Consider the following 25,752-nt stretch of genomic DNA (forward strand, 5'->3'; position numbering starts at 1 on the left):
ATTAATTTATTTGAACTATTTTATTTTAAATGAAATAGACTATTCATGCACATATTTTTATCTGTGCACCATTTTGGGGCATAGCATCGCCAAATTAATTCAGTAATAAAATAAATTTTTGTCCCAAAAGGCTGAGCTACATTAAATATCATCTCATTGTTCAAAAAGTTAGTATTCAAAAGGACCTAGCCATTTTCCATTGTTGGTCTTTGTGCTACAACATTACAACAGTTTTCAACAATCTCCCTTAACATTCTTAAATTTAATATTACTTTGAAAAGGAAAAAGTGTATTTATTGTTTATAAGATCCTGAACCATTGGAAGATTTCAAAGTGAACAGAAATCAATATTTTGGTACAGTCTTTAATGAAAAAATAAACATGATCTCAGGATTCACTGTATATTCGTTGAGAGATTTATATTTTTAGTAGGATCAATGATTTTATGAAAATGTATTGTTATTTAGCAAATATAATTTCTTCTGTGAGGCCAACATTTCACATCAGGAAATCAAACAAAATTTGGTGCACAATTTAAAAAGTTTTGAAAACATTTGTTGAGGTCAAGTCACTTGCTTAAATGATTAGACTTTGAAGTAAAAGGCTAAGCAGACATAAAATGAGCATATTTCCCGAAGACCTCATCAGTAATTCAGTTGTTAGTTCCTTCATGCTTGTGCTGTCTCTTGCTCTCTACTTTACATGCTCTCTCTCTCACACACCCAAATACACACACACACACAGTTAAATATATGTTAGATAATGCATTGATTTGGCTATTATGACAAAACATAACATGGCTTATAAAAAGTAAAAACTTACTTAATTCTCCCAGTTATGGGGACTAACATATCCAAGATCAAGGTGCCACCAGGTTCAGTGTCTGGTAAAGGCCTGCTATATAAAAGATGGCCATCTTTTTGCTACTCTTCTTACAAAATAGACGGGATGAGATCTTTCTTGAGTCTCTTTTTTTAACTGATTCTATTTAGTTTTATATAACATTATTGTACATTTTGACATAACCAAAAAAGCATTGAGTATAATTTGCTCAAATTCAGCCCCCAGCACTTACTCCCTCCCCTTTCTCCCCTCCCTTTACTTTACTGATCTTGATGGAATTCATTTATAGTTATTTTTAAATTAGTTTCTTGTGGATACATTTGCTGTTGAGATCCACTGTGTTATATTTATGGTATATTCATGTATGTATGTTTGAAATTTCGTTCAGATTCATTATACTGGGGCATCTTTAAAGGCACTACTTCCATTCATAAGGACACTACCATATGACTTAATCACTGTCCAAAGTCCTTATTTCCTAATATCATTACCTGGTGAGTTAATATTTCAAAATATAAAATTTGGAATTTCCCACAGACATTCAGATTATAGAAAATTATTATGAAATTTCTAAATAAAAATATAACTACCAGAAAACTATGATGGTTTCATTTCTATGAAAGGTGTCAGATACCGATGTAAGAAAAATTTACCTGCTCTAAGTTATTTTCCTCAAGAAGAAATTAATGTTATTTTGGAGTGTAGGTAGAACCTTCTTCATTATCAACCATAATGTGGGAGAAACATCCAAAATATGAGTCCTTAATCAAATCAATAAGATGCAATGTTTCTTCAAGTGAGTTAGATATTAGATATTATTTTAATGCTGAATAATGCTTTATTTATAGTAAACATTTTAAGGAACATGCTTAAAATTAAATATATGAGAACATATACATGTTTTTTTAAATCATGAAGTTATATGTTTTCTTCTCTGTTGACTGATATTCTCTGAATATGTAATATGGATACAAAGATCATCATATTAAATTTATTGCAGTGTTGAATTGTGTCTGGAATATAGATGAACTCAATTTGTTTGAGTGAACTAAATTTACACAATTATAAGGAACATTTATATTTTTATCTTTAGTGGCTAGAATTAATTTTACATGATTTTGGGGGGCAACATCAATTCAGGATCTGAATATAATTCTCCAAAAAAAAAAAAAAAACCATGGGAATTCTTCATCTACTAGTGATATAGGGTTAATATTTCTTTGACTATTTGTACTACTAAAAGTCAAATGTTGACTCAGATGAGTAAGTTTTTGGGTTTCAGGAACCATTAATTTATTTTGTATGTCATACTTCTGGTGCCCATAATAAGGAAGATCTATATAGTGCCCTACGTTTGAGATTAAAAATAATAGAAATTATCCAAACATATGCATGTTATTGAACATCTGGGTGGGTAATATTTGTCCATCTTAATTTCATCCTTTATTTGGCATACTGTAGGTATGTTTATGAATTATTATAGTATAACACATCAGAATATAATAGTTGGCTAAATATTTTTTAAAAATTCAAACGTTTTTCCAATAATTTTTTAAACATTGGTGTGGGCTGTCAATTTTATATATATTTTTTTCAATTTTAAATTTATTTTAACTGATGCATGAAAATCAAACATACTAGTGGAGTTCCATGCAATGTTGCCATACATGTATACATTCCATGATATTTAAATCAAGTTAAAATATATATTTTCTCAAATTTTTGTCATTCCTTTATGGCAAAATCTTTCAAAATCCTTTCTTTCTAGCTTTTTGAAATGGAATGCTATCTATAGTCACCACAGTGTGCAATAGCAAATCAGAATTTCTTTCTTTCTTTTTTTTGATATGCAGAATTGAACTCAGAAGAACTTGACCACTAAGCCACATCCCCACACCTATTGTATTTTATTTAGAGACAGGGTCTCACTTAGTTGCTTAGTGCCCTTCTTTTGCTAAGGCTGGCTTTGAACTCGTGATCCTCCTGCCTCAGCCTCCTGACACACTCTCTCTCTCTCTCTCTCTCTCTCTCTCTCTCTCTCTCTATATATATATATATATATATATATATATATTCATATAGTCATATATTACACATAATTTTCACACACTATATGTGCGTTCTCTCTCTCTCTCTCTCTCTCTCTCTCTCTCTCTTTATATGCTTTATAAACACAATTGAGTCTACTAATCTACAGGATCTGCATTTACAGAAACATTAAGTTTGCATGATTTTTTAAATGCCTGTATTATACACCTTAGATTATATGTTAGTTTTTTATCACTGTGACAAAAATATCTGACAAGAACTAGTTAAACGGGGAAGTTTATTTTGGAATCATGATTTCAGAGGTTCATCCATGGTTGGCCAACACCATTGCTCTGGGCTTGAGTTGAGGCAGAACACCATGGTGGAAGACTGTGGTGGAAATCTGCTTGGTTTATAGCAGCTGGGAAGCAAAGCAACAGAAAGCAAGGAATGAGGGACAAGATATAATCCCCAATGGCATGACCCCAGTGACCTACTTCCTCCAACCATGCCCAACTTCCTATAATTACCACACAGCTGTCCATCTTATTATCAATCCATCAAAAGAATTATTGCACTGATGATGTTACTGCTCTCATAATCCAATTTTTTCCACCTCTAAATATTGTTGCATTGCCTTAACTTATGAGCTTTTAAGGGGATATTCCTAGATCTAAACCCTAAGAAACTGTTACTTCTATGAAGATATCTCTGTATCTGTGATATAATACAACATGAGGCAACTGTACCCCTCCCATTAATTTCAAAGGATAATCTAGATCCTTATATATAACCTATATTTCTTTAATCAGTGCTATTCAGTTCTCACACTTCTGGCAATACTGTGAAAAACCAATCAATTGTGAAACTCTTGGAGTTACTAAAGTCCGTCACTTTAGCATTCACAACTCTCTCCAAAAGCAATCATTAGTAATCATCAGCAGCACTGAGATATTTTAAGCCATGCTACTTCATGAACTTTCATGAGTGAGTTTAAAAATTTTAGCACTGTTTTGGGATATAACTCCTTTTCAAAACTAAGAATTAATTTTAGTATAGAAAGAAATGCTGTCAATATTGTAGTTAAGAATAAATGTCATGTTTTTAAAAATATCACCTTTGGCATAATCATTCACAATTTTCCTCAGTCATTCAGATTTATTCTACTATAAAAATAGTAAATTTTCATATTATAATCTTCCTTTCATAATACTTCACAAAAATATTTCCATTTTTTGTACTGCTTATGTAAAACCTCCTATTTAGATGATTTTTCTTCTTTTCTTTCAATATAAAACATAAAAGCTATTTTATGTTGTCTAAGTTCTTCCTTTATAATAATTTTAGACTCTCAAAAATCAATATCAACTTTTTAAAATAGAAGACTATTAGCTATAGAAATGCTAGACTCTCAGACATTGATTCTTCTTTATTATCAGAAAAGTCACCTCTTTTCCTTATGTTTCTACTCCTTTCCTCTTCACCTTTATTTTAAATATTCAACTTCCAGAACCTAATATCATTTTTCAATCATGTTATCTTCGGAGTATTTAATTCCCAAAAGAAAATATTTCTGTGGTTAATTACAGATTTTTAAAATTTATATACTATCATCTCTTATTTCTTATTTTTATTAGTTCTTCTTAGATATACATGAAAGTAGAGTGTATTTTGACATATTATATATAATGGGTATAATTTATTCTAACTAAGATCTCATTCTTGTGTTTGTACATGATGCGGAGTTTCACTGGTGGTGTATACATATATGAACAAAGGAAAGTTATGTCCAATTCATTCTATTGTTTTTTCTATTCCCTTACCCCTTCCCTTCCCTTCATTCCCCTTTGTCTAATTCAATGAACTTTTATTCCCCTCCTCCATGTATGTTAACATTCACATATCAAAGAGAAGATTCGGCCTTTGTTTATTGGGACTTGCTTATTTCATTTGGCATGATAGTCTCCAGTTCCATCCATTTACCAGCAAATGCCATAATTTCATTCTTCTTTATGGCAAATATTCCATTGTGAATACATAACACATTTTCTTTATCCATGCATCTGTTTAAGGGCTTCTAGGTTGGTTCCATAGCTTTGCTATTGTAAATTAAGCGGCTATAAATATTGATGTGATTGTGTCACTGTAGTATGCTGGTTTTGCATCCTTTAGATTTTTTAAAACATTTTTTTAAAGGAGAGAGAGAGAGAGAGAGAGAGAGAGGAGAGAGAGAGAGAGAGAGAGAGAGAGAGAGAGAGAGAGAATCTTTTTTTGTAGATGGACACAACACAATGCCTTTATTTTTATGTGGTGCTGAGAATCGAACCCAGGTCCCGCCCTTGCTAGGTGAGCACTCTTCTGCTGAGCCACAATCCCAGCCCAATATTTTTAACATATAGTATATTCTCATGTCTTGCATATCACTCTGCTGAACAGACATCCTTATCATCCATTCAACTTCTGTCTTATCTTATATCTTCTTTGAGTTCCTTTCATATCTCTTCTCATTATACCAATTTCATTTATACCTTTCTATTTTTTTAATCCTTGGCACCACCCCCCACTGTCAATCTGAGGCCAGTATAAGCTTCATGCTTAGTTCTATAAACATTTTTATTTCCTAATTGGGTACCATTTAGCTGATCTTGAATGATCATGACTGACTTTTTACACCTATACTGGGTAGTTGAATGTTTGGGATAGGCATAGGAAATGGTGTTTCCTCAATATTTGCATTGGCTTTATTCCAGAATGTAGTGTAAAATAATGTGTATGTGACCTCCACCTACTGAATCAGGTGAAGACATTGCACTTGGCTGAGGCCAGGACCTTCTGAGAAATAACTTACATTTGGAAATAAATATGTAAAATATTTAAGAAATTTTGTCCTTCACTTAAAATATCTTTCAAGGAATCATAATTGAATGCATAACTGGGAAGGGGTGTTTTATCTATAAAGTGGTTTCTCAGACAACAAAAAGTAAGCATATTAAGGATTGTTCTCTATGCTCACTGCTACTTAATGTAGAAGAAACTGGAATAAGGAATAATGAGTAGACTCATCAAATATTAAGACAATCTTAAACTATTCTGTGTTGGGATATGGGTTACTGGTAATTGATCAAATATATAATCAGTGTTTAAAATGACCCTTACTGAATACATATTTAACATTTCTGTGGCATATCATTATGGAATTCTGTAGAAGATATAGGGAGACACTCTTTAAAAATCATTATATTCTTGTTAAACAAATGTTCATTAGAAAGAAAATCTATTTTCTTTCCTTATATCTAATTTTGAATGCCATACCTAAAATGAGCTATAGAATATATTGAGTTAAAAAGGAAATGTATATGAATTGTGAGATTATACCTTGTGTATTTAAAATACTTTTCAAATGTTAATTTTCTATTTTCTTTGCTTTTTAATAAATTTAATAATTTATAACATGTAGAATTTATTTCTGTTTGGTAGGTTTGAGTGGTTTAACAATTTCTTTAAGGCTACATTGTTATATGGTAGAAATGATGAAACTAAATAATGGATTTCCTGACCCTGTACATTTTATGTTTGCTTTCCTTTTTTCCTACCTTCATTCATTCAGTGACTACTTTAAACACTATCTACATGCCAGGCATTATTATGGATGATGGGTATTTGATGATCCAAAAATATTATTCATGATTCCTGAACTTATTGATTTTATACAATCTAGAATATGGGGATGGACATATAATTTAGTGAAGACTTCTAGAAAGCTAGACATACTAAAGGAAGTTGGTAACAAATTACTATACACACTCACATACATACACACTCAACACAGGCATGAAATGTAAAGTAAGAGAATGGTAAATAAAGTGTGATATTTATGAGTCAGGGAACTGAAATACCAGAGAGAAAAGTTATGGAAAAAAGCGATTGATTTGAAAATGTGCAATGAAGAAATATTTAGGAATACTGCGATGATGTTCACATCCTGATAGTGGTATGCAAAACACAGTGGCATCTGAGGTAATGAACCCTATGGAATACAAAAATAAGAAAGACACTGGATAGTGCTAATAGACCAAAGAGAAGTGAGAAAAATCTAAAGATGAAGACATTTCAGATCACATATAGACAGCTAATAAGTTTAAAGTGGTTTTCTGCAGAAGCAGTCCCATCTTGTGGATTTCTCTAATTCCTGTTATTTATGTGGCCAAAAGAGAAACATGAACCCTTCTGAAGAAGTGGACCAAGAAAAATACTCAATTAGTATGGTCTGTTTTGTTATTCAGAGGACTTCTCCAGATCCCTGTAATCACTGTTTGAGGTACATGATTTATTCTATGTACCTATGAGCAAGCACAATCCCCAAATGCAAATAAAGAAACAAGAGTTCCAATGAAACTGGTTTTATATCCTTAATCCAGAGAAAGGCATAAAATCAAATACAGTCAATCATTGAAGTGCTTTGAAAATCACTTTACAAAGGAATGTAATACTAAATGTGGCCTAGGTCCTTCAGCAGATCCTGACATAGAACAGATATTCTATCTGAACTGGAAATAGTGGATCATTCTGAAAGTGGGAGAAGATCACTCAAACATAAAAGGGTAACAGTTTCATGAACTGTTGAAAGCATATTTTCACCCCAGGGTAACTTAGGCAGATAAAAATCTCCTAGAATCTTGCTACATTGAAAGAATCCAGAATATTCTGAAAGATGTTAGTGGAGTATCACTTCTTGAAAAGCACTATTAAACATGAGACCTTAAAGTACATGGTATACTGCTCTGTGTGGCTGAGTATGAGGTCAAGCCATGTGTGACTGACAGAAAGACATCAGATAAACCATTAAACAACCTGCTCCAGGTTGTGGAATATGTGGTTGCCAAAAACATGAAGTCAACTGTAGCTTTAATGTTTGGTGGCTTAATTGCAGTAGCATACAAAGATGGATCATCTGTCCATTTACATCTTATAGATGCAGAATTCTGTTCTCAATACTGGGACAAGTGGCTTCTTTGATTAAAATAATAACACAGGAATGGAAAGAACCAGAATGTTCAGAAAACAGGTTAATGGGAAGGATGTTATTCAGGAACATTCAAGGCTTTTTTACAGTTTGGAAAGATATATTGTTCTTTACTGTTTTCTAAAAATGGAGGTGTCATCATAGTTGACAACTACCTTAATACATACATAAGTATTATTTGAAATTGACTGCTATCCAAAAGACTAAAAATACAGGAAAGTCTAGATTTGAAGAGGCCTAAATACATAAAATACAACTATGATATATCTCATAATTATTCACCAAAAAGAGGGCAAGCAGGATTTGTGGTCATGTTGGTGATTCTTGGACATCCTTGTCGACCATTATATGTCTTGGAAAGGAGGTCTAGTCTTTAAATTGAGATTAAAAGGCAATGAAGCTTTGTATGGCAAGCCTAGCTATCTCTGGTTATAGAGGAGGGAAGGGGCCATGCCACACCTCCAAGTTGCATATAAAAGAAGAATGTGCAATACCCAATCACCACTGCCAATAAAGTTTCCTAAAACTTGCTTTAAATATTGGAATTGTCTATATATTTCATGTGGGAGAAAAGCTTGAATTTAACATTTAAAAAATAAATGTGAGGCCTCTCTGTCCTCTCTATAGAGAGATGGCCTTTATCTGTCAGCTTTGACAAACTTTGGTGTGGAAATAAAAATAAATAAATGTGATCAGTTAGCCTTGAGTAAACATTGTTGACTTAGAAGATGAGCACATTCACATGTTCATTGGCAAGAAGCCTTGGCATACCAAATACCCACAAAGTAGGCAAATCCAAATTGGCAAGTCATCATTGTAGGCATGTTAGTAGCTATTTCTGGTGTGAGTGAACAGATTGTGTACAGAGAGAAATCTTATCAGTTTTGGAATTTTTTACCTATGGGGTAATTAATAAAATTGGTTAATTTTCTTTTGCATTTAATAGGTAATAATATATTTGTTGTCATTGGGTTTAGAAAACTTAACTAAATGTGCATTATAGCCTTGGGGAGAGTGTCCCATCTATGGAGTTCGTATATGAACATTTACGTTGAAGTTGCCACCTTAAAATAGTAGGCTGCCATAATACTTGTTAATTTTTTACATTAATTGTTACTTATAAAAAAATAAAATAGATGATATGAGAAAAGTTTTAAACAGGTATTAAGTAATAGTTAGTATGCTCATTTACATGAAGGAATTAAGAAGATATATTTAAAAAGAAAATGTACTTTGGAATGCATGAAAACAAAAACTAATGACATGGCATTGTTGACCACCAAATGATTAAGGGAATTAAAAAATAATTAAAGGCATGAAATTATAGCTAGTAGGCTTTTTTCATGAAAGCAATGTAAGGAAGAGAAAATAAAAGTGGATAATGAAAGAAAAACAATAAATGGTAGAGTTTGAAATGTTTCAAAGTTAATGGGTATGGATAAGTGATTTTTTGATCTTTCAAGTAAACTATGCTAGAAAAAAGGAAGAAAATATATATTATGTAAGTTTTTCTCTTTGTATATATTTGTTTTCAGCATCATAATTCCTAATCATAAAAAATATGTTGTCTTCTTTATGGTATGTGGTTACTTCTTGTTATAGTGTCTAATGTTGTCCTGAAAATAATAGATCAGACCTATATACTAATTTACAGTGTTAAGGTTACTTTGCACCATTTAGTTACATTCTAGAGTTTTTTTAATATTTATTTTTTAGTTGACACAACACCTTTATTTCACTTGTTTATTTTTGTATGTGGTGCTGAGGATCGAACCCAGGGTCTCGTGGCTCAGCAGTAGAACATCCTATAGTTTTTAAACATAAACCGTCAATTATAACCTAGAATTTTCATTAAGGATCTTAGTTTTACAAATAAGAGAATTAAACCATCAGTGCATCCGTTATATTTTTAGTAAATTTTTAGGAGTTGGATATGGAATCAGACCTTAACTTCAAACACAGTGGTAGAAAAAAAGATCAAAGTGGTTGGAAATTCTTCCACAATGTTTATACTTCCGTTAATGACAGCCATTGATTTGTTTTTTCAAGGTGTATTACTCCTAGAAAATACAGCTATTATGGATGTGCTCTTATTTTTAAAGGACCAGGATTTTATGTCAGATAATCAATAATCTATGTGGAAATGTTTAATCAGAGCCTTCCATTTACCTGAACCATATAAATTATGACTATGACTATGTTCTTTGGGGAAAATCATCCCACCTAATTCCATTTAAATTACAGTATGAGACTCAAAAACTTTTTTCTTTCATTAATGTTACTGTTTACTGGATCCTGTAAACAAAAAAAATATTTCTCCATATTTAGAGCTTAAGTTTTCTGTAATCACATCTGGTTTTAGGTAAATAGCAAAGTAGTTACAAGTTTCTCAATAAGTAAATAAAACTTTGAACATAACATGTAACAAATATTTTGTTTCCTTTGTAGTAATGTATGTAAAGTCAGGTCTAGAGACCCATAGATCCTATGCATGACACATGGTATAAATTAAGAAATGTTAGAGTTTTAATTTATCAATAAGCTATCCCCAGACTATGAAATAAAAAATGGTTTTCCCCCTTTCTACAAAATATAGTGTCCATCTAAAGAAGATGATTTTGTGGTATGTCTATTCTATTTTCTATCACACAAATCCACAATGTTTTATTCAGAAACATTTGAGAAAAGTCTCATAAGTGGAAACATCAGATAGACTTCTCTGTATAGATTGGTATTTTCTAAATGCATATGTTTCATTCTCAAGTTGCAACTTCTTTGGATGTTACTATTGATCCACATGGAATGGGATGAATAATGTTAGAACATTGCCATATCAATATCTATATTGAGTATTTGGAGAAAACTGGTATGTAGTGAATGGGATCCTATCATAGCTTAACAGAAAACTTAAAGAAATGCATGCAAAATTCCTTTCTGCTTTTATTATTCTCATCAATTATTAAAAGTTCTGTACTCAAATTAATAAAGATCATATATTAGCAAAAAATAGTTAACTGTCAAGTCGAAAAATTATTCATTTATTTAATTTCATGCATCAAAATTGAATCTGAAAATTCAGTAAATTAAATTTATTGGAAACACGAAGATTTGTCTTTTTGGACTCTTAACATGTTTATAGGTTCTCGAAGGTGTTGAAATAAATAAATGTCACTTTTTGTACACTGTAGCCTTTGTGGTTTCAAAGACGATTCAGTATTTTAAGACAAGTTTAAATATGAGAAACAATTGGAAAACTTCATGACTTCATTGCTATGTATAATTTATAGTGACAATTTCATACTTGTATGCTAATCTATATGACTTTATAAAATTTCAACAAGACCTCTCTTGTACAGTTTAAGTGGTGATATTTGCTGTTAGCCATCCAGGCAGACATAATTCTGATTATAGCACTGCTGGACTTCATTTCCAAATTCTAAACATTGCCTAATTATAAGTTTGCTGACCTAGATGTTTTGGAGTTACAGAAAAATAAAAGTTTTGCAAAAAATATTTTAAAAACAAAAAAGACATATGCCCAATTTTGCACTCTTGAAGGTCTGGTGAGGTATCAGCTACAACAAAAAGTTTTTGCAATTGTTTAATGTAATTTTCTAAAACTTCACTATGAAAGTCATCCCAAATTTACTTATGATATCAGAAGGGGTAAAGGTTAATTTCTGTAAAATTTCCTTCATACTGCAAAGAGATTGTCTAGAATTTAGTACCTATGAATTTCTAAATTACTGTGATTCTTTTTAACACATAGTAATTATATATAAATAATGTCTCCTATCTGCACATTTAAATACCATATTTAATATATATAAATTATATATATAAATAATATATATATATAATTACCATATTTGCACATTTAAATACCATATGCATTGATAAAATGACACTATTATCTATAGTTTAGAAAAAATTACCTAAGATTTTAGGTTTTTAACAAATTCGAATCTCACAGAAGACCTAGATATGTTTCTGTTTCACCACAGTGAAAAAATGGGGCATATGTCAGAAAATCCTCATTTTCTCTAATCCATTTATGGCCAACAATATTTAATAATGTAGTATAAAGATCACTGTGAATCAGGAGGCTTTTATTACTAAGATAATATGGTGTGAACTTGGGAAATCAATAGTGATTTGGAAGCTAAAAGATATTCTTAATACTTTAAAAATCAGGACATACATTGCCAATGTATTCCTTGAAAGTACTGGAGATATATTTCACCAGAACATGAAGTAAATAAAAATGAAGAACTAAGAAAAGGGAAATTGTAGTATAAAAGAACTGTCAATAAGCAGTGAAACTGGTGAAATATATTTTGTCAAAATAATGTTTATATCATAAATTAAAGTTAATAAAGTTAAAACATAATTTCAATAAGCTCTTAAAATGTACAGTATTTATCTATATACTATTAATTCATTTTAATGTTAATGGTAATGATTCTTATCTGTGATCCTAGATTGTATTAATAAAAGCCAGGGAATGTTGGGAAGCAGAGGTTAGAAGGAAATGAATGCTTACATTTTAAAAATTGATTTTGATTTCCAGTGTTTTTCTGACACCTGTAAATAAGAAAAATTATAATCCTTCATTTCTATTGCTTCCATTTTAATATTCTAAACCCTTTGAAAAATTGAAATATATACCCAAATACACACCTTACTTTGCCAATCAGCAAATGTAAAGCAATCTAATTTGTAAGAGGTAGACCCTATCAAAACATCAGGAATGTGAAACACTACCTTTTTAGGCTGCTTATTGATATTTAAAAAATTGCTAAGAGTAAACATTTGAACATATCACATATAGGTAATATTTTAGACAGAAGTGATAATTGAAGAGCTGTATACTTGGTTTTCTAGTTTCAGAGCAATCATACAAATATTATTTTTCATGCAGTTTTTCATTGGATCTTATCAAAATTGTATTCATAGACCCATTTCCTAAAAAAAAAAAAAATAGTCCTTCACCCAAAACTTTCCAAGACCAAAAAGGAATGTCATTTTAACAGGTTCCCTCACTATTTAGTAATCAAAAAAATGCTCTTTGGTTATTATATAGCCAAACTAGAGTAACTTTTTTCTAAAGGGCCACATGTAGCCATTATTGAAACTCTGTGGTTATTTCTGCTAGCTGTTTCACAAGTTTCTGGAAATAAATTATGGGTGATTCAGTTTGTGTACACATGTTCATGCAAAGAATACATGTAAATGGGAGTGCCTAATCAAGTGTTGCATTTAAATACAATTACCCAATTAAGAATCTTACAGCTCATGTATGTTTAAATTATCAGCTCTCAAAAAGAGATATACATAATTCCCAGGGAGTTAAGATAAATAAAAGGGACTTCATTCTCTCTCTCTTTTATCTTGCCCAATACTGTCCAAAGAGTAAAGTAGGATGGATTCTCCTCTTGAAAGACTATGCCCTAGAAAGGACATGAGATAGGTGTATCAATAATGCAATATCAAAGTTAACACGTCGTATTTGTAGTAGTTTTGCCATATAAAAACATTAAAACATCAACATTTTCTTGATTGAACTTTATTACTTTTGTGTCCTTTATGTACTTGCCACAAGTGATGTCTTACAAGAAACAATATTGAAAGTATTGAAAGTACTTGATGATAATTTTTCATCACTCTTACATTACTTTGGCTGCATGATGTTGATATTGAACCTATTCCATATTTATAGTGTATTAGAAAAGTACTGCTTCATTTCTACCCCCAAATTCCTACTTTAATTTCAGAATGACAAAAAGATGCCTACCAGATTTGGGAAACAAAGTGAACATCTTGAGCATGCTATTGATCGAGTTCTTGTCATGATATCGGAAAGAAGAAGAGCCCGTAGTCTACATGGCACTATTGAACAACCACCTCATAATATTCTTGCAGCTGCTCTTGAACTGACTAATATGGTCAAGATGATACTAAACATTCTGGAAAGGTAATTCTTAATATCTGATCTTTAAATCACTAAAGTAGTCATATTTTTTCCCTCTTTGTTTCACCTTAGAAACCTTATCTCTGGACTGGATTTTAGTTCCACACTTTCAAAGATGTTTAGAGATAATTTACTGTTGCTCTGACTATATCCCTGGAATGCACAACATAGTTGTACTAATCTCTTTAAATGAACAAACATTTGATCATCTGAATTTTACAAAAAACTTGTTGATTTTACAAAAAAATAATATTTGTTTTACAAAGGATTCACTTTGGGTTTCTTTCATAGATCAAACTCCACTGGTAAATTTGAAATAGCACTTGTTTTACTACAGTCTTTCAAGAATGCAGAAGTTGTACCAAAGTCCTTAATTATCATATCTGGATATTTTAACAAAAACAAATTTTTTTATTTGTATATTAATTAAATTAGGGATTTTAGTTAAACAAGAATTAGTACTCTTTAAAACCCTGTGTTACTAAGAAAAGCCTGTAGAAATCAAATATTTAATCTTGATTTTATAATAAATTTAGGTCAGCATTAATATTTTAACCTTCTAATTATTGTTTTGATGAAAGACTATTATTAACTCTTAGTTCTATATACAGATAAAGAATTTTATGCATATTTATTCCTAGACCTTTCAGTTCTTCTAAGCATTCTATCCAAAGATAAGGGAGGGTAGATTGTGAGAGAGAATCCCGTTTTTATGATAAGTTAGGCAAATACAAGAAGTCATGACCTTGTCCCCTACACTTCTTTCTTACATGCTCTTTTCAATCCATTCTGATATATTTTTATTACAATTAATTTTTTATTTAAAAGTCCATTGCTCATATAAAGAAAACAATGAAGAAGCAATTGGCCCATTTGTTCAAAGAAATTTTAAAGTGCATGTCAGAAGAAATTAATCATATTAATTAGATCCTCTACTCCCTTTCCTTTTGAGTCTCTTACAAATATCTTTCCAGTAACAAGCTGAAACATTGAAAGCCCAGCAAACACAGTCAGAAAGGGAATGATTTGTATCCTTGGAATAAGCTCAATTAAAGGAGAAAAATAGTAAAATTATATTAGGCACATAGCAAAGATATCCAAAGGATGGAGTAGTGACAAAAAGAGGACCTCACCAAAATAAATTGCAGTCTGCTTAACCAACAGTTGGTAATTCAAAATATTAGATTTTCTCATTTTATCAAAGTGGTCTCATTACAAAATTTACATCATAGTGTCAGTATTAAGAATTAATCATCGATAGTTTCACTAAATTCTTCAATTTAAGGGGGTGTATTTGTTCTCAATGAGATCATGTAGGATTAGTAGGGTCTTATATTTTTTTCCTGTATTTTACAGTAACTATCTCTTAAGGCAGGTAGATTCCACTTTCAGAATAAAATAATCTGTATAAAATGACCTCATATTTTATATAATCATGTCTTTCAAATATGGAAATTCACCTTAGGATCTTCTATCTTAAGGTTTAAACTTTAGTTTAAAACATTGCATATTCATATAGGATTTTCTTAAGGATTAGTGACCAACAAATAAGAGATATTCATGCTGAATAACATTTTACTAAGCTGAAGACTCATTGATCATTCTAAAGTATGATCTTTGAACACCAAAAAGTGTTATGAAACAAATAAAAAATCACAATGGTATATCTTATACTAGACATGGTTGTTATAAAACACCTCAGTACTCTTAAATTTCTTTGCTTTAAGCGCTACTGATTTTAAAAAGACCTTCTAGTAAAGTCCTTACATTTTGCAAGTTGCATCAGGGACTCTTCTGCCTTATTTATGAAAACATAGCATCAAGTATTTTTTAGAAGTTAGGGCTCAACCAAATTGAATTTCCTTTTTTTGGGGGGTCGGGGGGATGTACCAGGGATTGAACTCAGGGGCACTCCACCACTGAGCCACATACCCAGCCCCATTTTATATTTTATTTAGATACAGAGTTGCACTGAGTTACTTAGCACCTCACTGTTGCTGAGGCTGGGTTTGAATTTGTGATCCTCCTGCCTCAGCCTCCTGAGCTGCTGGGATTACAAGTGTGTGCCACCACACCTGGCTTTGAATTTCTTATATAAAATAATTATATTTTCCCTTAACACATATATAATTAGAGTGTCAACTAGAGCAATTGCTCCTTCTTTCCTCTTTGATGTTGAATCATTATATTCCTAGGCAAAGTGATTTATGTAATTTATTCTGAAAGCAGCCTCACCACTGTGTTGAAAAAGAAAAACACAGGAAAAATACTGTTAAAATTTAAAATTTTGAATTATTAATTTTAATATTGAAATCTTTTCTAATTGTGATTAAAGCAATTATTTCATGCGATGCATCATTGCTTAATAAAACTATTACTTCAAACCTAAAGTTATTTCAGTTTTAATTAAAGGAGAATATAGGTTTTGTGAATCCTTTTGGTAAGAGGAACAATAGAATTTGAGAATTGAAGTTGATTCAAGAATTTAATTCACGATATCATGAATAAAAGGGGGGAAAAGCCTGTTATTTGATCTCTTCCTCAAATGAGTTACCTCTTCTTTTTAGGTAAAATATTCAGACTTTACAGTGAGTTAATTGAACTTTTTCAACTGCCCTATACTATGTAAAAAGTTTATTTTAAAAGCACTATAAGCTTATATTTCTATGATAAAATATCCTTTTAGTGCTTCTTTAATAAGTAACAGAAGGTATATTTTAAATTTTACTATAGAAGTTATGGACTTTTGAAAGATTTTATTCATGGTACTAAATGAAATCTGTTGACAAGATTTTTTTTTATCATAGTGTTGTTTCCATTTGCCATTAAAATTGTTGGTGGTTTATTGATTCAAAACAAAAAGAATTTATTATTTCATTGGGCATAATGTGATTCAAGACCACTCATATAAGCACAGGATTTTGCTGGTAAGGGCTGGTAGGGAAACATAAATTGAGCATGTTTTATGTTCAGAAATAAGAGATAGAATAGAATAATGGGGATGAACTTATTTTTTTCTCTCTCTCTTTTTATCTTTCTATTGGTACCAGGGATTGAAGGGGTATTTAGCCATTGAGCCACAAACACACACAAATAGATAATTTTTTTTTTAAATGGCTCAACGAATTTCCCCGAAAGGTTTTATTCCCTGGAGAGAGTTATAGAAAAGTGAATTTTTTTGTCCTGGCAAGTAATTTTTGCCATATAAGTTTATGTTCTTAATTATAAGAGGTAATTTCAGTCATTACAAATGCTATATGCTATAGAAATACACTTCTAGAAAATGGCACTTTAAGGCAAAGACCAAGGATTATAGTCTCTTAGCAATTGAGAGGTAAGCTTATGAATTTCTTTTTTCTATCTGATTCTTAAAAATAAAGTTTCATATACTTTGTGAGGGTAAGTATGGATTCATACTATAGTCTTGATTATTTATTTTAAAACTGACATTCTGAAAACTGTTCTCTGTTTCTGAAATGATCTTAATATACAGATGAAGTCTCATCATTTTTCAACAAAATTATACAGGTATTATAATGTATTCAAAATTCCACTTGTGATTAAATGTCTCCCATACTGCAGAAGACTAAAAATTATGCTAGACATGAATAATAAAACCCAAACTTCTCAGTTATCTATAGTGTTTTAAATAAAATATTTCCCTTTGTGTCAAAAAGTAAATTCTATATAAGGCAATATTTATTTTTTAATGGTGTATTTAGGTCATATTTGACACTCTTTTCCTGCCTTCTCTGTTACTTTTATATACACTAAGGAAGTTAAGAAAAGGAAGTAATATAAAACATTTACCTATTTAAAGCAATTCATAAACACAAATAACTATTTTATATTTTGCTCTTATCATCCTGCCACTTTATTGAAGTGAAAGAAATACTGCATACTAAAGCTTTTATATAAGATTTATGTTACTTTTTTATATAATTTTGTGATGAATAGATTTTAACTGACTCCTGGCACTTTTTGATTTAAAACTCTCTATATAATGGATTGTTATTTTCAATTTCCTAAGGTACAGTGAAACTCAGATTGATGGAATCTCTTTGTCATCCTTCCCTGACAGGCCTCCATTTGATTGCATGTCAGAATTTTCCAGTCTGAAAAGTCATCTCATTAAACATATCACATTACTGAAACATTTCTCTGAACAGGTAAGACATAGTTTTGTTTTGCTCTTCCCCACACATCTTCATATACATTTGTTCATAAAGTCTAGTAAGTTTATCTTTAATAATTTATATATAATCTGTCTGTTATTTATCATTTTTAGTGCCAACACTGAAATTTCAGCCTATACTTTGCTAGAAAATAGATGGGGAATATTAATATAGCTACCAAATGGAGTTGTCACCTCAAATCTCTTTCATATTCAGTCTGAATTTACTATTAATACTATATTTTTCTAAAATAGCCATTAAAATTTTCAAATGGTTCCTATTGTATAGGGAGAATTGTATGATCTTGATAAACTGGCATTCAGGGTCCTCTTTGGTTAAAAATAATCTATTATTTTACCATAGTTTATATGACCCTTGTACTACCATGAAAATGTTTTACTCCTTTGTCCTTAAATGTTTTATAGATTATTTAGGCTCTATATTTTTGTCATATTATTTGTTCTACCTAAATTTTGGTACCATGACTTTTCCCCCTTATCATAACATAATATGTCTTTAAGGAGTAATTTAGAACTCATTCATTCATTCATCTATTTATACTTATATCCATTCATTTATTTATCCATACATGTATCCGTACAATCCAGCAATATAGTCATTCATCCAACAGGGTGCCTTCTTTTGTTGTTCTTATTTCACTGAATTAGGAATATGCTAATTTCTAACATTGTTTTAATTCCATAATTATTTGTGGGTCAGCACTATATAAATCCATGTACTGGGCTTCATAGATGAAATAAAAATGAGTAAGACAAAATGATTTCCCCTCAAAGATTAGCAGAGTACTGAAATATGTAAACATATAATATTTACTTTTAATGTATATATCATGTATTAAAATAGACTTTGATTATCTTGAAGCTAGATCCAATCTGCTATTATTTTCTATTAAGGTTATTCAGCATAATGTTTGTAAATAGTATGTTATCTAATAAACATTGGGATGTGAGCTGGGCATAATGGTGCATGCTTGCAGTCCCAGCTAATTGGGAGGCTAAGGGAAAAAGATCTCTTGAGCTTAGGCATCTGTGGCCAGCCAGGTAAACATAAGAAGTCCTGTTTTTCAAAAAATCAATATATTTAGCATGATTAAACATACCAGGAAGTCTTAAATTAGTGTTCATTATCACAGGTATCATGTATATGTAAATTGTATTTGTTTTTCTGGAATTAATTCAAAGTCTGATTCCATGGGAGAATATTTAATAATAATAATAGCTCATGCTTATATGGTAGTTAACAACTTGCAAGGTACAGTTAATTATAAGATCTAGATATAATAACTCTTTTAATCTTCAAATCCTGATTTCAAACTTGTTAACTGAATGAAATTTCTTCTTCAGGTGAGGGTAAATGTATGAAAAGACGAGTATATCGGTAATTGGAGTCCACCTATTTTCTGCATTAATATACAGATATGGTTGTTCATTCAGTCTCTACCATTTCTTGCCTTACTGTTGAGAAAGGTCATGGGAAAATTTATGTCTCATAAATATCCTCAAAATTAGGCTGCTATTTCAAGCAAATACACTGCAGATTCTTACTAGACTAACCATCCTACAAAGTAAAACACAAAAATCTAGAAATAAATAAGCATTTCTATTTGAGAGCATCAAAATGATACTAAGGTGTTGGATGTGGTGGCACATCCCTGTAATCCCAGTAACTTGGGAGGTTAAGGTAGGAGCACTGTGAGTTCAAACCCAGCCTCAACAAAAGTGAGGCGCTAAGCAACTCAATGAGAACCTTGGTCAAAACAAAATACAAAATAGGACTGAGAATGTGGCTCAGTGGTTGAGTATCCCTGAGTTCAATACCCAGTACCAAAAAAACAATGATATTAAGGCAAGATGGAGTTTATAGTCATAATATCCCATAAAGAAACGAAGGTAAACATAATGAATCTCACCTTTTACCCTGATCTTGTGTCTATTTATCCATTTAAAAAAGGCAACCAAGAAACTGAAAAGCTGAGTAGAAATTGGTTGATAAGAACCTGAAAAGCTGACCAGACTTTTCATTAGTTTTATATAACCAAGTGAATAAAATGGGTATTCTTGGCCAGCCAAGCTTTAAATTAGGAGCAATAATGGGTTACATGCTAGGTTTAACGATAAATCAGAAGGAAACTAGATCTCCCCAAAACTGAAGCTGTTTTTAGCATTACCCTTGATTGCATTAATTTGATCTCCCCCCTACTGTAACTGACAAAATCAAAAGTAAATTCTCTCTAATGGAAGATAATATCATCACAAGCCTCAAATGATCTTTATATTTTTTCATATATAATGGTCTGCATTCAGTAAAAACAATCAAAAGAAAAAAGAAGCTAATTAATAGAAAATAGAAAAATCCTTAATGAGGAAGAGAATAAAATAATGATAAAATAAAACATGGAAATGGGAGTATTTGTTCAACCTTACACACATAAATAAAGAATCATAAGAGACTTCTATGAATAACTCTTTACTAACAAGTTAGATAACCAAGGTAAAATAAACACATTATCTAGAAACATGCAAATTGCCTAAACTGAGTGAAGCAGAAAAAAATTAACACACCAATAACAAAGTAAAGAGATTGAATTTATAATTAAAAATCTCTCCAACATGATAACTCCAGAACAAGATGGGTTTATTCAAAATATTTAAAAAAGAACAACAACCAGTCCTTTTGAAACTCTTATAATGAGTACAAGGAAAAGGAACACTACCTAACTCATTTTTTTAGGCCAGCATTATTTTAATTCCAAAGCTAATGGAAGAAGTCACACAAAAAGAAAATTAGAGATCAATGTCATTATAAATACCAATGGAAATATGCTTGAAAAATACTATTGAATATAATACAGCAAACTATTAAAAAGATAATATGTCATGATAATGTGGGATTTATCCCAGAAATGTTTACTTGATATAAGATAATCAAACATCAAAATATATATTCATGAAATGAAGAGAAAAATGCATGATCATCTCAGTTAATAGAGAAAGGGCATTTGAAATAAGCCAGTCCTGTTTCATGATTAAATAAAACATTCAGACAACTAGGAATACTCGGGAACTTTCACATCATCACATACAGCATTTATGAAAAGCCCACAGTTAAGATTACGGTCAATAGTGAAAGAGTGAAGTATTCCTCTGAAGATCAAGAAAAAAATGTTGCCCACTATTACCACTATTATTGAATATTGTACTAGAAGTTCAATCCAGGGCAATTAAGTAAAAAAGAGAAAATTTGAAAACTCAAATTGGAAAGAAATACAATTATCACTGTTACTGATAACATTATCTTATCCATAGAAATCCCAAAGATTACACAAGAAAAGTTATTAGAGCCAATAAATAAGTTTATCAAAGCAATAAGGGAAAAAGATCAATGCACAAAAATCAGTTGTGTTTCTGTGATACTTGAAATGAACAATCTAATAGTGAAATTAACAATTTCATTTATAATAATATCCTTTTATAATATACTTAAGAATAAATTTAATCAATGTAATGAAACACATTAAACCTAAAATCATGCCTCAATGAAATTTGGAATACTTAATTATATGGAAAAAAATTCTGTGTTCATGGATAGGAAGATTTAATATTCATAATGTGTGAATACTACACAAATTGAGTTACAGATTCAATGCAATCCCTATAAAAAAGTTCAACTCCAAATTTTTTGAAGAACTGGAAAAGCTTACTATCAAATTCATGTGGAATTGGTAAACCCCCCAAAGCCAAAACAATCTTGAAAAAGAAAAACGGGTTCATATAACTTACATTCCAGATTTCAAAACTTACCACAAAAGTAGAGTAATCAAAACAGTGTTGTTATGGCATAAGTATAGAAATAAACATCAATACAATAGAATTGAGAGTTCAGAAATAAGCACATATATTCATGCACAGGTGACTTTTCATTGAATGACAAATTCATTTAAACAGTAAATAATAGTCTTTTCGACAAACTCTGATTTGGCAACTGGATTTCTAGCACAAAAGAATGTTGTACATCACACAACATACAAACATTAACTCAAAATTGATAAATGAACTATATATGAATTAAAACACATAACATTTATAAGATACAATGGAATTAAATATTTATGACCTTGGAATTGAAAATAGGTCAACAAAGTAGACAGCATGGTAAAAAGAGAAATTAGAGGAGAATCTCGTGATGGGTTAAGATTAGCATCCAATAATTTTTGAAATATATAAAAACATATTGGAAATCCACAATGAAATTAAGTGGTGAGCCAGAAAAGTGTTTTAAAGCAAATATAACAGATAAAGTTGTGCTTTTTATGTGAATTCTGGTAGATATCTAATTATTTGGTGCCAAGTACCTTCATATGTTTTCCAAAAGAGTAATATTTGATGTCTGCAGAGTTTGGATTGGTTGAATAACTAATGTTATTAATTCCATATAGTTAAATGTTTTAATGTAACTGGTCCTATGCACATCATAAGACTCTGTCCTATGCACTCCCAGGTTTCTGCCTCCAACATATCAATGACTGGATACCAAGGCCATTGTTCCCTATCAACAGTCAAAAATTCCAATACATCTAATAAAGGAACAGATCCTCCTATTTTCTTGATTAAGCCTTGTAGCTGAAGGGCATGTCATTTAACTTCAAGAGAAATGGAATTCCCAATATGTGATCTGTTTGAGAAAGAGAAAAAAGACATTGTTGCAGGCTCAAAGGGAAAGTCCTTGAGACTTGTTATCAACCTACTGACTGGACATCCAATATTCCCTTTGCCAAAGGTGTTTCCAAAGTCTGTAGAACAGGTTCTACACACAGGGCACACAATGTCATGATATCTATGCACAGAAAAACTAACTCATGGGGCAGATTAAACCATGAATGTGCCGAGATGCTCTTAGTTTGGTTTTCTCATCCTTTTATCATTAACAAGTAGCTTAGCATGCCAGCAAGCAGGGATTCTATTTTTTATCAGTATATGTTACATTCTGTAACTAATAACTTCATACCCAGGGTAATGTTCTAATTTCCTGGAAGGTTCTGTTTGCAGAACTCAGATAATTTTTTCCTGTGTACAGCATATGTTATTTTTTCTCTAATCATAATTTTCTTTAACCTAATGTATCCTTCTCCCCATGTGCTATACTACTTCCCATAAAATGGAATCACTCATAGCAAGCAATTTGCCTCATTGTGACTTCACAATATCTATTTAGGTTCATTGCCAATTCTTTTTATATGGGGAGAGGGTACCAGGGATTGAACTCAGGGGCACTTGACCACTGAACCATATCCCAGCCCTATTTTGTATTTTATTTAGAGACAGGGTCTCACTGAGTTGCTTAGTGCCTCACTTTTTGCTGAGGCTGGCTTTGAACTTGTGATCCTCCTGCTTCAGCCTCCCAAGCCACTGGGACTACAGGCTTGCGCTACCACGCCTGGCTATTACCCATTCTTAATCAGATTGTTTTGTTTATGCTGTTGAGCTTTTTCAGTTCCATATGTCTCTAAATAAAATACAAAATAGGGCTGGGGATGTGACTCTGAATTTGATCCCCAGTACCACCCCCCCCCAATAATCAACTAATAGTCACATAAACACTATTGTGCACTCACTACATCAAACACTGTATGTTAACTTACTTAATCTTCATAGCAGAGTATGGGCATATTCACATAATAAAGTTCTATTATCCTCATTTTACAAATGGGTAATCTAAGACAAAAGGAGTTAAATAATTTGCCTGAGTTCACACACTATTAAGTAGTGAGACTAAGATTTTTAATGCAGGTGGTCTTTCCAAACCAAGTAGGACTTCTCAACCTGAATGTTACTGACATTTTGAGTTTGGCAATTTTTGTTGTTGGCTTTGGTCTTCGTATTGTGGGATGTATGTATCTCCAAACATTGCCAAAATGCCCCTGTGGAACGAAATTGCTTGTGACTGAGAATGCTACACTAGAGTCTGAACTCTCAGCTGTAGTTGCCTTTACACAGTATTTCAATATTTTTGTTTGTTTGTTTTTATTTTTTACATACATGACAATAATGTAATGCATTACACTCATTATTATCCATTTACAGCACAATTTTTTGCAATTCTGTATTTTCAATATTTTTTAAACTTGATGGCTATTTACTCAAGAAGATATTAGTATTTAATTAATGAACATATATTTTTACAAAAATGGAAGTAAATGGAAAAAAATCCCCATGAACATCAAGGAATATTTTCAATTTCTCACCCTTCCAAATTCATAAGATTACTTAGCTTTAGCTACAACTGTTTATTATGGAGCAGAATATTCTGATTAGATTTTCCATTTTAACCTTCATTTTGCACAAAATACAACAATACCAAACCTCAGATATTCTTTGCTTTATGTTGTCATTTTATATCCCATATTAATTTTTTAAAAAGGTTAGGAAAGGCTACATTACAAAGGATTTAGCTATCCCAAGATAAATTATATTTTAAAAAGTAAGAAAAAGCTACTCTTACTCTTCCATTTACCTTGTTTTCTTTTTTCCTGCTTTTTCAATTGTTGTTCCCTCTCTCCTCTCTCATTTCTCTTAATCTTCACCAATATTTGAATAGCAGGTTTGAAAACATTTCAGAAGTTGACTTGATATTTACATCCCTATTTAGTCATCACAAATAAAATATCAGAGTAGTCCTAAAATAAGTATATTCTATGAAAGAGAGAGAGAGAGAGAAACTATCTTCTGACAAGTACCTTGTACTCCATCCTGCAAAATGTTTGACACTGTACATCCATTTTATTTCTAATTTCCTTTTCAATAGCCATTCTTTTTTTCTACTTTCACTCATTTAAACATGTTAAACCAGTCATGGAAAATAATTGGAGTTCGCTTTTTTCTATGTATCAATCTTCTGTGGTTGTGATCCATACAGAAGTTAGAATAAAAACTCACTTTTCAAAAGCTAAAACACAGAGGCAAGAACTTTTTAGTTATAAACAATTCTAGAATCTGCTAGGTGTTTAAAGGAGTAAGAGAAATTTATTTATCAAAGAAAAAGGAAGATCTGCATCAGTGGACTTTACAATAGCAATTTTTAAAAATATCAATAGAAACAGTTCCTGTGTAGAAATAAGTACAATCCTCATAGAACATAGAGAGGAAATTCTTTCTGTGGAACAAGAGTTTAAAAATGGACAAAGCAGATCAAAAGCTAAGGCAATAAATTATCATCTCAGCTTTGAAGGAATACTGATATTGATGGAAAACACTCTCTCATAGGATTTAGAAAGAGATATCTATAGCTGAAAGACACCAACCTTCCTCAGCATCTTTATTAAACAAAAAATATTAAAAATAAGATAATAGATGGATTGATAAGTCATCTTTGAAAATCAGAGTTTCCTTTATAAAAAATATCAGAACCTTATACAGCAGTATTCCGCAAACCATAAAGTGTGAAACTATTACCAAAGAACCTAAATACAACCTGCTTCTTGATTTTGATTCACTACCACTGTTTTTCAACCCAACTGCATGCTCTGAAGAATTACATGAGGAGTTGGGTGTGGTGGCACATGCTTGTAATTCCAGAAGCTCTGGAGGCCAAGACAGGATGATCACAAGTTCAAAGCCAGCCTCAGCAATGTACCTAGCAACGTACCTGTCTCAAAATAAAAAGTGCTCAGTTGTAGAGCACCTCTGGGTTCAATC

At 31.3% G+C, this 25,752-nt stretch overlaps 1 protein-coding gene across 1 annotated transcript in view; it reads left to right on the forward strand.

Annotated features, from left to right (window-relative positions):
• The window catches only part of LOC143638576 (uncharacterized), a 452,770-nt gene that overhangs the window by 134,614 nt on the left and 292,404 nt on the right, over window positions 1–25,752 (forward strand). Inside the window, exons 6-7 of the mRNA XM_077106457.1 lie at window positions 13,669–13,868; window positions 17,947–18,034. Of these exons, the coding sequence (XP_076962572.1) occupies window positions 13,669–13,868; window positions 17,947–18,034 (288 nt within the window). The remainder of the gene's footprint in view (window positions 1–13,668; window positions 13,869–17,946; window positions 18,035–25,752) is intronic.

The sequence above is a fragment of the Callospermophilus lateralis genome, chromosome X (assembly GCF_048772815.1).
Source record: "Callospermophilus lateralis isolate mCalLat2 chromosome X, mCalLat2.hap1, whole genome shotgun sequence".
NCBI lineage: Eukaryota > Metazoa > Chordata > Mammalia > Rodentia > Sciuridae > Callospermophilus > Callospermophilus lateralis.